Raw genomic sequence first — 16343 nt, 5'->3', positions numbered from 1 at the left:
TAATTTATAGTAATTTGTTTGGGAAGAATATTACACATGTATTGGTGTTAAATTCTATCATTAAGCTTATAAAAATATAATAAAAATAAGTATGGGATATAATAAAATAGAAACAGAAAAATCTGATCTTAAAAATGTTAATTCTTTTAGTTGTTTTTGGACTTCAAATATAAGTATATTTCTTTTCTGTGGGAAGTTTTGTTAGAAAATGTAAGTGATACAATCAACAAGCATATGATATTTATCAAATTAATAAAACCAAGGAGTTTATAAATCATAAAATTTTGAGGACAGTTTCTCAACTATAATATGTAACTGTTTTATTTGTAAATACATTATTTCAAAAATATTATACAAAAAGAAAATGAGAAAGAATATATGTTTGAAGATCATATCAAACTAATAATGTATTTGGATTATCAGTCTGTGTTACATAAATTTTTGTTTATTCTATATCCTTTTTTTGCTGTCATATATATGTATATTTGAAATTTTTATTTAGAATCTTCATTTCTTGTTGTCAGGTATGTTTGCAATCTTTAATTAAAAAATAAATAAACAAATTATATACTTGCTAAGGTACTTGCTATAATCAAAATTTGGAGTAACTTGCCTTGTAGTACCAATCCTGAAATTTTTTGCAGCATTCTTCACTGCAGAAATCTCTCACAACACCATCAAGTTCTTTCGTAGCTCCCTTCTTACAAAGCTGAGAACAATAGTTGCATGTAACACATCTTAATCCTAAACGTCTTGCAAAATCTTGTTTATACAATAGTTTGCAGCCTGAAAAATACAAGGTTTAACTATTAAACAAAAAAAAATTTTTGAGCTAAGACAGGTTGTTAAGTCTGATTATTGGTTTTAGAAAGTATCCAATAAATTCACATGAAAAGTCCTCTTTCTCTCCTAATCAAAATTCTACAATCTACTATAATCAACACCAATCTATAAAAACTGATACAGAGTCTAGATATTAGAAAATAAATTATAATATATGTGGGTCTGAATGATCAATGCTTTAAAAGACAGTAAAATCTAGTACTGTCTCAATTGTGGTATTCTATTTACTGTTTAAATAGTATGTTAATTATCAGAGTAAGCACACCATTAATAAGAGTTTTAAAGAAATGATTAATGCCAACTGCTGAGAGGCTTTGAGTAAATTCACAGATATGCTCAGCTAAGTAGGCATTTTAGTCAAATTTTCTACCTTACTTTTCTCTCTGTCACCCTATGTGGATCCTTTCTGTAAGGAAAACTGGTTTACTGTCTTGTCCAAAGAAAATACTTTGTTATCTCCTCACGAAATATTTTTTCCTACTATATTAGTGCATTATTTTAAGTGCTTTTTTACTTACCTAATGCAGTCCCCTTAATGTCTCTATCAGGATTAAATAGTTTTCCCTACTTTTACTTATGTCATACCTTGTAAGTAGAATAACATTCTAAGATGTAACCACTGAAATTCTATCCATCTTTTAACAATGAGCTCACGTTTTAAGTGATCTTTCCTACATGTAAACATGAAATGCAATTGTTCTTTAATTTATCTAGCCATGATTTAGTATACATTCAAGTGCTATATTATGACTTGTTATCTTTAACTATATCTAAAAGCTTTTTACTACAATTTTACCTTCATTAGTTTTAACTAGACTTTGATAGTATTTTTTGCTTTTTCTGATAGATTCCCATAAAAAATTAGGTGGAGTAAGAGAAAGCAAAATATATGTTGTCAGGTAAAAATACATAAACTTTTAAGATTTTTAGTATTCATCTAAATGTTAAGGCCTTCTAACTGAAAATGATGTTAGGTATTAATTATCTGTTTGCTGCTCTCTATGTTAGTAAAATCTACACAGAAAGCTAAGTGGTTCAGATGACAATTACATGAATGCCTTTGGACTGATTAAATCAGTAAGACTATTTCTGTTCAAAAACTCAAGTGTAAAACGAGTAACTTAGACTCATTCTCTTCAACATTTTAGAATTTATTATTTTCATAATAGCTTTTGTTCTCAGCACTAAAACAAATATTTACCTTTCATTCCAGGTGAAATGTATACATTTAATCTAAATAGGATTAATAAGCGGTACCTTTTTACATACAGAACATGTGTGAAAAGTATAAATGGAGGTGGCTAGCCAAATAGACTGACAAATATTTTAGTTTTGTTGTCATTTCCTACTGTCAGCATTTAGGATTTTCCAATTTTTTCTTTTCCTAAACTACTGAAAACGCAGATCCCAGGGGAAAAAGAAAAACTCCCATTGGAAAATAAGTAAAGATAGCAGATAAGAAAATTGAGAGCTCTGTGACTCAGGCCAAAGAAAGAACAGAACATGAAAGCCAGTTCAGAGCAAGAATATGACACTGGGGAATACAATGACAAGAGCTCCAAAACCATATAAGCTATAATTCTGGTTGCTAACTTTAGTTGTAGATTTACAATTAGTGTCCATTTCTATAATCTGCCGTGTGACAGCAATACAGCATAAAGCATGAATGAGGAACAGGAAAATTCTTGAACTTCCTTTCTTATAACAGCACCCAGCGTTTTCAGGCATAACACATTTATAACCTAAATTTTCCTACTGTAGTACTGTCATTATAAGGGATTTTCTTTCTGGCACAGATAAAGTTCCTTATCTGAAATACTTGGGACTAGAAGAATTTCAGATTTTGGAATAGCATAGAATAACATACTGACTAAAATTCCCTCATCTGAAAAATCCAAAATCAGAAACACTCCAAAATGTTGGCACTTAAAAGTTTTGGATTTCAGATTTTCAGATTAGGGATGTTTAACCTAAATACTGAAAACTTTTGTAGACTAGGTAGTAAGCCAGGCAGGGAAAACGAAGCTAATGTGAAACAATTCTAATCCACTTGGAAAACCAACTTTTAGGCCAAAATAGGTGGAATGGTATGATGAAACATTTATTCTCAAAACTTCCTTATCGTGGAAAAAGTGTTTACCAAATTCTTAGAGATAAAACCTTTGAGGTCTAGAGGTCTAGAAATACATACAATGTAACAAAGCAAGTCAGGAGAAACTCAATAGTTTCGGTCAGCTATATTAAAAATTCTGCAGCTAGTCATTTTAAAAATATTTTAGCAAAAAAACATTAAACAGCAATAAAATTATGAACACTGTATATACACTTGCCTTCACTACAGAAAGGTCTCTTAACGCCAGAGAAATTTACTGTTTCATGAAGAGTCTTCTCCTCTTGACAGTATTCGCAATATGTAACTATGCAATGCAGCTTCTTATAGTCATCTGAACAAGTTTTGCTGCAGAACTGATGCACTTTGTTCTAAATGCACAATGGGAACCTTGGTAAGTATATGACAACCACTTTAAGACAAGTTTAAGAATAAACAAGCCACTTTTAAAGAAAAAAATTAAATCATTTACCTATTGAATGTCAGGATCGTCGGGTCGGGGATACTTTTCATATAGGCCACGGACACCTAGTTTAACCAATTCTCTGCTAAGTTTTATAAACACAGTTCCACACAATTCAACAACCATTAACCACCCTAAAATTACTCACTGAAAGTAAAAATAAGAAGGTAGTCTGGTGTTGCTAATAGAACCGGAGAAATGTCAACAAAACAATGAAGCTGTGACATGGGTAAATTATAGAAAGATGAGAAATGTTGAGAAGAGACAAGTAGATTCAATCACATTCCTGTTACGTCTTAATTCTATAGTAACAGATCTATCACAGCTAGATATTAAATCTAGTGCTATCACATAGTGTGATCAGAAACTTGAGACTGAGTTGGTCCACTTAAAGTGAACATATTTAGTAACCAAGTTATTTCTTCTGGTCCCAAACCTACAATAACCAGAGATACTTTTCAAATATTTAGCCAGGCAGTTACCAACAAGGTAAAACTTCCAAGGCAGCTCTTCTCCTCTGGTACTTAGGAAAGATACAGACTAAGTTTCAGTCATTTGCCTAATATTTATCAAAGATATGAAAATCAAAATAAGGAAGGTGAGAGTCTACGATTCAACTCAGTAGTTAAGGCAATCAACAGCTTGAAAGTTGCCCCAATGAGTGTCCCAACTTATAAGAGAAAAAAAAGGCAATAAAGAAACCACAACTGCCATCCATGGAGTAACAAGAAGAACTCCAGAATTCTCAGTCTCATGAGGTTCAAGACAACCTCAACTCAGCATAATGGTATCTCTAACTACTTACAACATTTAACCATTTACAAAAGTTGGGTAACAGTGACTCTCATGTGGAAAAGACCTCATTTTCATCTAGTTTTATTAAATTCAGTTGTACGATCTTCATTTCCTATATAACATTATTTTCACTGTCACTTAAAGAGAATACTAAGCCACTAAATATCATCACTGAATGCCAACAAGTCTCCAAAAAAACATAAAAACTCATTTAAATGCTCTAGAGACAGTACCAAGTAAAATAATAAACTAAAACACTTCCAGGCATTAAGATAATGAAATTTCTAATTTCCAAGTATTTTAGAAATCATGTGACCCACTTCAGAGAAGTACTTTTTCATCTAGACTCAGCTATTGAGTAAGTTGCCAACAAGCACCAATAAATGTTTGTGCAAGAATGGTCTATTGTTAGTTCTGCATCTCGTACACCATTTTATCATACACTCCATACTCCACTCCCTATATAATCCTGCCTCCAAAAAAGTGAAAAAGAATGACCAAAGATGAGCACTGCTCAAGAAAGCAATGCCAGCAGGGCCATCCATTATTGCCCCCTTATGGAAATTGCTAAGAGAAAAAGGACATGGCAAAATAATCTAGTGAGAGTGATAAGAAAGAGAAAATAACTAAACATATTATGACTCTTGGTGCTTTACTTTTATTAAAACAAAATTATAAAAATGTTAAATGACAATGTGGCATATGGCTAACACATTCTATTTTTTACTGATACTGAATGACACAAAGTTATTATAGTAGACATTATCTATGATGACAGAGAGAACAATGAAAAACAATGCACAGTCACTTTAGCTATGTAGCTAAACAAAATGACATTTTGTGCTCTATGATAAATGTAATATATTATTGTGACTGTGACTTTAAGAATTTCTTGTCAACCTCAAAGGAAATATATCCCTTGGATCTACTCTACCTTAAATAAGCCAATTTAAAAAATCTTAAAAAAAAACTTATTCTTCTCTACTAAGAAATAGGCTTCCAGATGGAAATACCAGATTTTTAAAACTAATTTTCATTTTAGCACTAGATAATACATATAACAAAATATGACTTGCCTCCCATTCCAGGATTTCTGGTTTTGAACAAAAGGAATTTTTGCAGTAGTTGCATTTCAATTGAATATCACTTGGTGCTACAAATGGACCATTTGGAGATGACTGCATGCTTAGAGCCTAAAATAAAGAAAAAAATAAACTGAGCCTGACAGGTAATTTAGAATTTGTATTTGTGACTGCAGTAAAATTCCTATTATGTACAGAAACTAATATGCATCTTTGTGAATATTTTTTCAAAACAAAAAATATATTTATGAATTTTGTCTCTAAAAATTATATATACTGTTGGTTTTATGAAATTGAAAATTTTTGTTTTAATCAAGAAATAAAATAAAGGGCCGGGGATTTAGCTCAGCGGTTCAGTGGCCTGCCTTGCAAGCGCAAGGACCCGAGTTCAATCCCTGGTATCAAAAAAAAAGAAATAAAATAAAGTATGAAAAAGAAAAAAAAATACAGTGTAATTATGGAGCTTTTTTCTCTTGAAAATGTAATCAAGTAAGAGAGAAGACAGGGCCGGGGATTTAGCTCAGCGGTTCTGCTGCCTGCTTTGCAACCACAAGCCCTGATACCAAAAAATAAAATAAATAAATAAATAAAAATAATAATAATAAGAGAAGTTAGTTGCCAAACTGAATTAGCAAATAAAGCCTAAAAAGAAAACACAAAACCTAGGTCCTGCTGCTTTCTCCAGTATGTATCAAGTATCTAACTAATGATTTCTCTCACTGCATCACTGCCATAATTTTAAGTCCAAGTTCATCAGTGAAAACAGCCTAAAACTTTTAAAATTAATCTTTTCTTCTTTGAGCTTAGAGGAAAAAGATTTACAGGCCAATATTTATACCAGGTATAACATTTCTTAAAAGTTAAAATAATTTAGGGCCGGGAATTTAGCTCAGTGGTTCCGCGCTGCCTGCTTCACAAGAGCAAGGTCCCAAGTTTGATCCCTGGTATCAAAAAAAAAAAGTAAAAACAAAAACTAAAATTTAAAATACCGTATAGAGTCAGACAGGATCTACGCATATCTGGACCTTAAAAGGTTTTTTTCTGTAGTTCTTAATATAAATGGTGAGTACACTGGTATTTATTCTTTTGAATCACAGACACACATATACAATCTAAATTTATTTAATAGCCAATAAAAATGATTTAAATTTTCAAGGTACAGCAAAGGAATAAAAATCTATCATTTTTAAAATATCTATATACATTGTACAACACATTTGCGAAAATTTTTAAATGCAGATTTAAGACATTTACTATCAGGTGAATTTTTTTTTGCATAAAACAACATTATCCTTAAGACTTTCCAAAATATTGACACTGATTAAAGTTAACTATTCTTTTTTCACAGTAATAGACTATGTATGGTCTAAACATTTGTGTACCACAGAATTCAAACTTGAAATCCTAATCCCCAAGGTGATGCTATTAGGAGAGAGGCCTTTGGGCTACCCTTCTGATCTACTTAATGCATTAAAAAAAAAAAAGTCTAATGGAGCTTATTTATCCCTTCCTCCATGTTAGGAGAAGGCACTACGTATGAGGAAAGGGCCTTCTGAAAGTCCCTATGCTGGACTTCCCAGCTTCCAGAACTATGAAGTATAAATTTCAGTTTTTTCTAAGGTAAACCTTTCTGTTCTCAAGTTTTTTGTGACAGCAGCTAAAAGAGATGAAGATCTTATCTTACTTTTAAAATGAAAAAAAAAAAAAGATAAAAACTTCAAAATATAGGATTTGCTCTAAAATTTAAAAACTGTTTCCTGTCTGTCAACTTTGTTTAATATGCAGGAAGTGATGAGGTTACCTGCAGCTTTTGTCTGGATGCCTGCCTCAAAATCAAAAGCCTAAATTAAGTAGTATTTCTATAAATATACAATGTAGGCAGGGGCCTCATCAAATAAAGGGCATTACAAATTTCAGTAAAATAATAAGATAGTTAAAACATTTTCTTTTTATTTTGGGTACCGGGGATCGAACTCAAGTCCTTGTGCTTGCGAGGCAGGCGCTGGAACCACTGAGCTAAATCCCCAGCCCTAAAACATTTTCAATTACCAGTGTAGTACCCAACAATATCAAAAAGGAATAAAGATTTTAGCATCTGGCAAGGAGTGTATTACTGACACTATCCTTTTCTCTTCAAACTAGCATTACTTAATTTCTAATTTAAGAAAATCCAACAAGGCAAAAACATCTACCAGTAAGAATGTACCAATGGTTGGCCATGATCTCAACTTCTAAAATAAAAATTTAGTTGTGAATGTGGTTTATCAACTAAATTCAGTAAAGAAAACTCTTGACAAAAATATTAACTTGCCTACATTGAAAATGACCTCTATGTAAATGCTAAGAACTGTTGTAATAACTATTGCAACATATTTAAGAAACTATATTTTCAGTTTAAATAAATTAACATAAAGCACAGTACCTGGAACAAAGTAGAACTGTTGGATGAATTAACTCATGAAGCATGGCTTTATGCACACTTGGTTTGAATCTTTGGGCAATACCCTGAAATTTTCACACACAACAGGTAAACCTACTAATACTACCTAACTAATGCTTCTAAACTACTCCTTCCTAGTGGTCAACCAGGTTATCTTTGAACACTTCAGTAACACTACTTTCTGAGAGTATCCACACTCCAACTTTGAAGAACTATGTCAGAAAAGTTTGTTACATTTACCAAAATGAAAAATGTTTCCCTGAAATTAATACTATATCAAATTAAAGGCTAGTGTAAGTCTCATCCCCTACTTACTAGCTCATTTCTAAGAGTACTTAACATTTCCAGGCTAAATGTACTTCGTTTACCATAAAGTAGCATTCCCTTCCAGAGTCATATTTTATTTAAACCATCTAATAGAAAAACACTATATAACAAGCACCAAGTTCAACTATATTAAAATTCATTTTTCCTCAAAATTTGTACTATAAAAACAATTCAAAAGTCAAACATTATCTGTGCTAAAGTAGAGAAGTAGTGAAGCCAGGTCTTCTGTGACTCATTCTAGAATATCTACCCTCCAAGGTGACCCTCCCTTAAACTTTGTAAAAAATTAACATATTTGACAAAGATAAAGGATATTACACTGATTATTTTCTATGTGTATTTTACCAGGGGCGAGGGTTATACAAAATAAACAACAAACCTGAAATTTAGCCACACAACTGGAATTGCAAAAATTATACAGTTTTCCATCGGGCATTGTGGCTTGGTATTGAGGTAAAGAGTTTCGCTTACAAAAATGGCAAATAATTCCCAAACCTAGGAGAGAAAAGGTACATATCTGATTTCTTTATAAAGTAATAAAAGATTGGTTTGTGAAATCTTACAAGACTGGAGCTTTTTTTAAAAATGGAACTTTCTATAGACTACTCTGATTATCTGTACTTTAAATATTCAAGATACTTATACTTTAAAAAATAGTATTGCTGTCTATGCATGCCTACAATTCCAGCACTCTGGGAGGGTTAGGGTTAGGGTAAGGGTAGGAGGGTCACACACAACTTTGAGTACAACTTGGGCAACTTGCGGAGAACCTGTCTTTAAAAAAAAAAGAAAGGCTGGGATGTAGCTTGAGTAAAGGCCTTGAGTTCAGTCTCCAGTATTGTTAAAAAGTTATCATAAAAGACAACTCTTAGTACTTTGTCTCTAAAACATGCATGGATACATCAAAAATTCTGTTTTAGGCATACTTCTGTATGGAACAATTTTAGCTAACAACATAACATGTAAGAGAACATCAATAACAAAAATAAAAGCAGTTTTTAAAAAGCATAAAAACATCAGAGTAGTTGTTTCTGAAATAATTATTAAAATGTTTTTAACTGTCCAAATACCTGAAACTTACTTTGTGATTTTGCATATTTTGTCTTGTGACTATTCATGCAAGCAGTTGAACAATATGGTTCCATATATCCATTAGGACCTATACACTGAGTCATATCAAAAAACCTGCACTGTGTTCGGCAGCCAGTACAAGTTGTCAGTTTTCCATATTTCTAAAATTTGAAACACAAAAAGATAATTAACAAAACCATAATTTAATTTTAAAAACTCATTTTTTTATTACAACTTTTGTCTCTGCAGAACATTCTGTTAATGTCTAAGAGTCAGGAACCTGCATCTATATACAAATTGTTAGTTGCAACAACTGCTAAATTAAGGTAAAAGTAGGTCATAAGTTAATTCTTCAAAAATAGTGTTATTCTCTGTTAATTGAGTTTAACAAAATCCCTATATACAGTTTAAGTAAAACCTGAAAATTTAGGAAAGACACAGTGTTTCTTCATTTACAGTGAGGATACACTTGTTTTAAATGGAGCATGAAATGTAAGCTTTTATAATAAAAAATACTATGAAGAAGGAATTTGAAGATTTAAAAGACTTCTTCCACTGAGCTGATATGGTTCTAAGGCCTTTTAGACCTGTTTTTAAAAATGAGTTACCATTACCCACATTTAAAAACCTCACACAGCCACAATAAATTATAGAATTTTCAAAATAAAAATGAGTTCTGGTTATGGCCTAAAAGTAGAATGTGATTAGTAGATTATAATAAACTTAATCCTCCTGCAATGAGGTATTTGCCAATGGAGAGGTACTTCAAGGAGGTAAGATTAAGATTATGAAATTAACACCTAAAGTGATACTTTAGAAAAAAACCAGAATTGCTGAAATAAATAATCTTATAAAAACACAGCTCAGGGCTGGGGATTTAGCTTAGTGGTGCTGCCACCTGCCTTGTAAGCGTAAGGACCCAAGTTTGATCCCCAGTGCCAAAAAAAAAAAAAAAAAAAAAAAAAAACAAACACAGTTCAGATGAATTGCTATTTGTATTAAAAAATTTAATTTCATAATCACAATTAGAAATCAACCATAAGAGACTTTAAGTACAATTTTTATTTATCCCCTTTCTTTATAGTTACAGAAGTAATCATGAATATCTATCTTTCTACCTAATGTTTATATCCTTTAACTTCACTTTCATAAACAAGAGCATCAGGTAAAAAACAAGGATGTAAGAAGAACCAAAAAAATTCCATGGATGGATGGATAAATAACATGGAACAAAACAGTGGTGGGGAAAACCAGTGGTAGGGAACCTATGGCACACATACTGTAGCAGGCATGCAAGAACTCTTTGTGAGAGCCAGTCCAGCCCAGCATCTGAACAACTGGATTAACAGTTGTTGTTTTTTTTTTCTAAATTAAAACCTCAGTATTCAGGTTTAATTACAGTGCTGGCACTCGGCGATAAATAAGTGGGTTTTGGGTTTAGGGACCTGGTCTCTAAAAGGTTCACCATCATTTCCACAGACGATAATGAGTAGGCCAAAAATAAACACATGAAACTGATAAACTACATGGAAAAATTCCACAGACATTATGAGATCTCACCAAATGAATGTAGTTAATTTAAAGGTTTAAAAGCACTGCAATGAATAGGGGTAGCAATATAGCTCAATTGTAGAAAACATGCTTAACATGCATGAGGCCCTGGTTTTGATCATAGCACCAAAATCAAAAAATAAAACTAAACAAAATACCAAAGAAACAAAAAATCTACACATAACATCCATCAACACTGAAAGAAAATACTTTCTCATCACAGGACAGAGTAGGTATGAGAAAAAATAGCTGTTTATGTACCAGGAATACATGTTAGTTATTCTGGTACTGTAAGAAAATAACCCATATTGCCTTTTCCTCACATAAAGGTAGTGCCTGAACTTTACTTTAGAAAGTAGAGATCGACTACAAATACTTATCAACAGACAGCAGAGGCATGGTGACAAGGAACAGTGAAAAATGACTGTAAATATATTACATCTATTTTCAAAAATAGTGTTTTAATGTTTAAAAAAATATATTACAGCAAAATTGATCCCCTTCAAAAAATATTTAAGCCACTTCAAAATACTCTCAGTTCAAACAAACTTATCCCATCATTCTTGCACCTTTTAAAGTGTTTTTGGTAGATGTTTTTAGTTGCATTACTATGGCTGACTCCGTGTCCTAAATATTTAGCTTTCATGGTCATTTTGACTTTGGAAAGAGCCAGAGTTGCTTGGTGTCAGATCTAATGAATAAGATGGATGAGGGCACACTATAATGTTTTCAAGAGCCAAACTCTCTGTCGTATGGCACTCATCAGCAGCACTTACTGTATTTTTTTTACCACTTCTCATAAAGATATTCACAAAAGACTTCCAGAATTGCTCCAGCAAGTGCCAAGACCAATGGGTGTGTTCAAAGTAAGGGAGATCATCGCTTCTTGGCCTTTTGGCTAAGATCAAGTGAAAAGTAAGTGAGTTTAAAGGTAATGTGTCTTTTTTTGTGATTTAAAAAAATAAAAACAAACAAAAAACCCAACAGCTTTTCTTGGGGTCTATTTGAAGACTTAAATTTTCTATTAGAGGTAGGACAAAAGAAAACAGATCAATAAAACAATGGTACATGAATGTGTTTAAAATCTGGAATCACTGTACAAATTAATCCTTAAAGCCTAAAGACAGAGGGACACCTTTAGCTATGTTAAAAGGATTACAGAATGAAAAATAAAAGCACTCTCAGATATATGGATGAATCTTTTATGCATCAGCACCTAAGAAGAATTCTTTTTTTTTTCCTCATTGAGTTTATTGGTACATTTTAGGTATACAGTACAGTTACATTCATTATTGGGATCTTATAGCTTTACATGACAGGTCTTGGTTCTCATTTTTCCCCTTTGATTAAAATAAATGAAGTTCAGTTATGAATTTGTTTTTATTATCAAAAATTTTGAAATTGACCAAGTGAGACTATTGATTAGATGCGACGATGATGCATATTTTATTGTTGTTGTTGTTTGGTACCAGGGATCAAACTCAGGATCTTGGACTTCTGAGGCAGGAAGCAGAACCACTGAGCTAAATCCCTGGACCCAGGGCTTATTTTATTAGGAAAATGATTATAATAGTTTTAAGACATCAAGTAAACAGTAAGTTAAGCAAAAATGGTCCATGGTGACAAACACTCTTGGCTGGAAGGAATGAGAAAGTACTATAAGAGAGAAGAAATCATTAATATTGAGAAGATTTCTATACTGGTACTTTACAGATACTGCTGCTCCAACAAATGTTTGCTTCACTTCAGATACAATAAATTAATCATATTTAAAAGTCATACAACTGTTCTATGCATCCTACATACATGCATTTAGTGATTTAAAGGAACAAAATTAAGCACAAATATCAGTAGAGGGACTGCAGATAACTTTAGTGAAAAAAGTAACAGAACTGGATTGAAACAAAATATTAATTAGTAAAGTAAAATGTAGACATGACAAGAGAAGTGTATGTCTAATTGACTCATTTTCAGTCTTCTCATTTAAAAGATGCACTTTGTATTTTAAGCAACCATACATGAATATAAAAATTAGCCTATTACATGATTTAAAACTTCTTCCCTAATTTTTCTTTCTATATGCAGGGAATACATGCCATTATGTATATTTTCACCTAGCCAGTGGTCCTCGTGGGAAGGTACTCATGAGAATAAGATGTGATACACCTGTGGATGCAAACCTAATCTAGAAAACGGGGCCCTATGATACAAACTGCACAGGATACACTTCTTAGTAACTTTCAAATACAATTTGAACTTAACTTCGATCCATAACAATGAATGGAAAAATGTCTTTAAAATGTAATGTTCTCTTTCATTATGATTAGAGGCAATAAACTAAATACCTTAATTTTCTTTATATTTATATGTATTTAATAACATTCTGAAAAATTAATCCATGAAGAATCCTGATTAGATGAAGTGATGATATGATTTTACACTGTTTTTAACTAAACATTAAGTGATACATTCAAAACTCATAATTGTTTATTCAATAAAAATCCTAATCTTTATGTTAGATCTATTTGTGAGAAAAAAAAAATCACACACCACTGTCGTTTATAAGCCTTCTTCCCATATAAATACTGTATTTCTGTAACTTTCCAATTGACAAGGGACACAAAATGGTGGGAATAAAGTCTGAACAAGAAATTTATATAATATCAAATATACCCCTCTCCAAAGAACTTAATAAAATCTGGAGGGGAAAAAAAACTGCCTTATTCAAGAGAAACCTATCAGAGACCACATTACCCAAGAAAACCAAGTTAACATAAAATGGGACAAACATTATCAGACATGATCACTTTTGAGGTATTCATGCCAAAAATGCATTACTTCAAAAGAAAGCCTGAAAAAATATACAGTACAAACAAACTGAGAGGCACCCTACAAAATGGCCTGTGTTAGTATCCAAAAGTGTCACAGTTAGGAAAGACAAAGACTAGGGAACTATTTAGATTAAAGCAACCAGACTTCCAACCCAGTCACAATACATTAACAGAGACTAGATTTAACTTCATATCTTAACGAGAAGTCTAGGCAAATGATACTGAAACAATGGTTTTGAAACTTTGCTCAGGACTATATTCCTAAGAAAAGGAAAACAAAGAAAGTTAAGTCATTTAGCTACCAAAACTTGTATCTTGGAGGCAGTTTGGGGAGGGAAAAGAGGCAGAGAGTGGCAAACAAGCTTACTACTAGATTCACTGAACTGAGGAAACAGATGAAGTTTAAAACAAGTGGGAAGCAAAATTGTATTAACTAATAATGCGAAATAGGAAGAAAAGGCCGAAAGCTGTAGGGGAAGTGGGAAAGGTAGAGGAAAGGAAATAAGGGAAAAGAAAAATAGGAGAAAAGGAAAAAATGGAAACAGTCTTTGTAAATAGGAGAGGGTGAAGGGAGGGCAGGTGTATGGGTAAAAAATGAGAACTAAGATCTGTATTGTAAAGGTACAAGATCTCAATGATGAATGTAACTGTGCTGTATACTTAAAAAGTACCAATAAACTCAATGAAAAACAAAACAAGTGGGAAGCAGAGTGATAAAGACAAGGTAAATGCACATACATAAAACTATGGACATCTTGTATTCTTGAAAAATGAAGACTGGCTAAGAATTAATTTGTGCATATAAGAAATCATCTGAGGACTGAGAAAGAACTTAAGACCCATATGAATAAGATTATCTATTCCTCAACCACATACAAGGCTAGAATACTCTGTTCCTAGTATTCAAGAAAAGGATCCAAATAGACTACTCAGAAGGTGTAACTATAATAGGACTAAATTATGCCTAGACTAAACTACGTTCTACAAAGGTTATTTACAAAGCTTAATTTCCAGTAACTTGACAGTATGTCAAAACAATGTACAACACAATTTAAAATACTACAAAACTCAGAAATCAATAATAAAAATTATAAAATACTCAGAATCTAAAACCAGGCATATAAAATACAAGAAAACACAAATCATTAATAAGGTTTAAAAAAAAAAAAACCCCACATACACAACTGTAGGAACATACCTACAAATGACAGATATGAAAATATAGTCATACTTCAGTTCACAAACTTAATTCTTTCCAAGAAACTGAACTGGACAAGAGCCTAATAAAATTTCCCCGTGGTCAACATTGAACCTACCCACTGAATTTGATTCAGTTATCCGCCAATTCAGTTTGCAACCAGAATTGCGGAAAGAATTGTTGTGAACTGAGGCACAACTTTAGTGGGTAAAGATGCTATAAGAATCATTATATATTGATGTTGATGTATTTAAAAATTAAGATAGGCAAAAATGAACATAATTAGGCAAGGAATATAAGATATAAAAACTACACTGCACAGTGTTAACAGTGGGAAAGGTCCAACAAAGTAAAATATATAATTAAGAAGATATGGATTAATAAAAATATAGTAATTAAGATATAGTAATTAAGGACAGATATAGATTAAGAAAGATATACTAATTAAGTACAGAGAAGGGAAACAAATACAGCCTTGGTAACTGCAGTACAATAAGAAGTCTAATGAATCTGGAATTGGGATCTCCAGAGACAGTGAAAGAAATAAAAACTATTTAAAGAAATAAGGCCAGATGGGATGGGACATGCTTGTTATCACAGCTATTAGGAGGCTGTGACACAAAGATTGTAAGCAAGTTCTAAGCCAGCCTGGGAAATATAGCAAGACCATGTCTCAAAATAAAATAAAGCACAGGGGAGGATAAGAGACAGGGATGGGATACTGTATTAGAGCCTAGAAAACAATCTTCAGTTATTCTATAAGGGACATTAATGGAGAAATCTGAATAAATTCCAGAGATAAACTTGATAATAATTTAACAATATAAATGTCCTTTATTTGCTTACCACTGTACAACAATTCCTATTGTATACAGGAGAACACTTGAAAAGCTTCATTTTTTAAACAAAAGGTTTTATTTTTACCTTCCATTTAGCCATAGAAGGGAAGAATTAGAGGGGATGATTAGGGATTGAACATGGGCTTGGCTTGTCAGATGTGAGACAAGCCTGTAACATGGAGCCCCTTTTATCCTATTTTGAGATAGTCTTGATAAGTTGCCCAGGCTGGCCTCAAATTTTGACCCTCCTGTCTAGGTCTCCTGGGTAGCTAAGATTACAGGTGTGTACCAAGTCAAGCAAGAACAATTTTTATAAACCACGATTAAATGCCTACTGGGCACAATACAAAGAACTAGGCACTAAAAATGTACTTATGTCTGGAAATAAGTCTTGAGTCCATTAAGTGTCTCAAAGCAAATGAGCACATCAAAAGAAAATACTTATAGCCAAAATTTCGTAAAATTAAAAAAATAGTTTGGAGATAAAAACATTTATCATCTGATATATTTTAATATACCTATATAATCAATATACAAACAATGAAAAAATTAATTTTATTATACCTCAAAATTCACATAAATTTTTTTAGATACATATACTAGAAGTGCCTGAAAACCTCTTCTAAGTATTTAAAATAGGCCACGAACTAAGGGCTTAAAGTGGGCTGTAAACCCCACCTACATTCCTGCTTACCTCAGGCTGCATTATGTAAGAATCCTGCATGTGATCCCGAACCTCCTTCAGGAAGCTTGGATGGCTACCTACCTAAAAAAAGATTTTAAAAAACTTTAT

The 16343-nt window shown here is 32.3% G+C and overlaps 1 protein-coding gene and 1 pseudogene across 4 annotated transcripts in view; one reads left to right on the top strand and one right to left on the bottom strand.

The window, feature by feature from the left end:
• The window catches only part of Zmym2 (zinc finger MYM-type containing 2), a 120805-nt gene that overhangs the window by 36838 nt on the left and 67624 nt on the right, over positions 1-16343 (bottom strand). For 3 of the 4 annotated variants that reach the window (XM_010633808.3, XM_010633810.3, XM_010633813.3), the window contains 6 exons: positions 16245-16316; positions 9142-9292; positions 8440-8555; positions 5288-5404; positions 3174-3324; positions 614-786 (listed from right to left, as the gene is read on the bottom strand). In XM_010633808.3, the coding sequence (XP_010632110.2) occupies positions 614-786; positions 3174-3324; positions 5288-5404; positions 8440-8555; positions 9142-9292; positions 16245-16316 (780 nt within the window). The remainder of the gene's footprint in view (positions 1-613; positions 787-3173; positions 3325-5287; positions 5405-8439; positions 8556-9141; positions 9293-16244; positions 16317-16343) is intronic. The other variant, XM_010633809.3, reaches the window with a different exon arrangement.
• On the top strand, positions 11561-11697 carry LOC117284695 (annotated as a pseudogene).

This window comes from Fukomys damarensis, unplaced genomic scaffold (genome assembly GCF_012274545.1).
Source record: "Fukomys damarensis isolate Sample0158 unplaced genomic scaffold, DMR_v1.0_HiC HiC_scaffold_38, whole genome shotgun sequence".
In the NCBI taxonomy this organism is placed as follows: Eukaryota; Metazoa; Chordata; class Mammalia; order Rodentia; family Bathyergidae; genus Fukomys; species Fukomys damarensis.
Note: the sequence above shows the minus strand (reverse complement) of the source record. Positions and strands in the feature narration are given on the sequence as shown.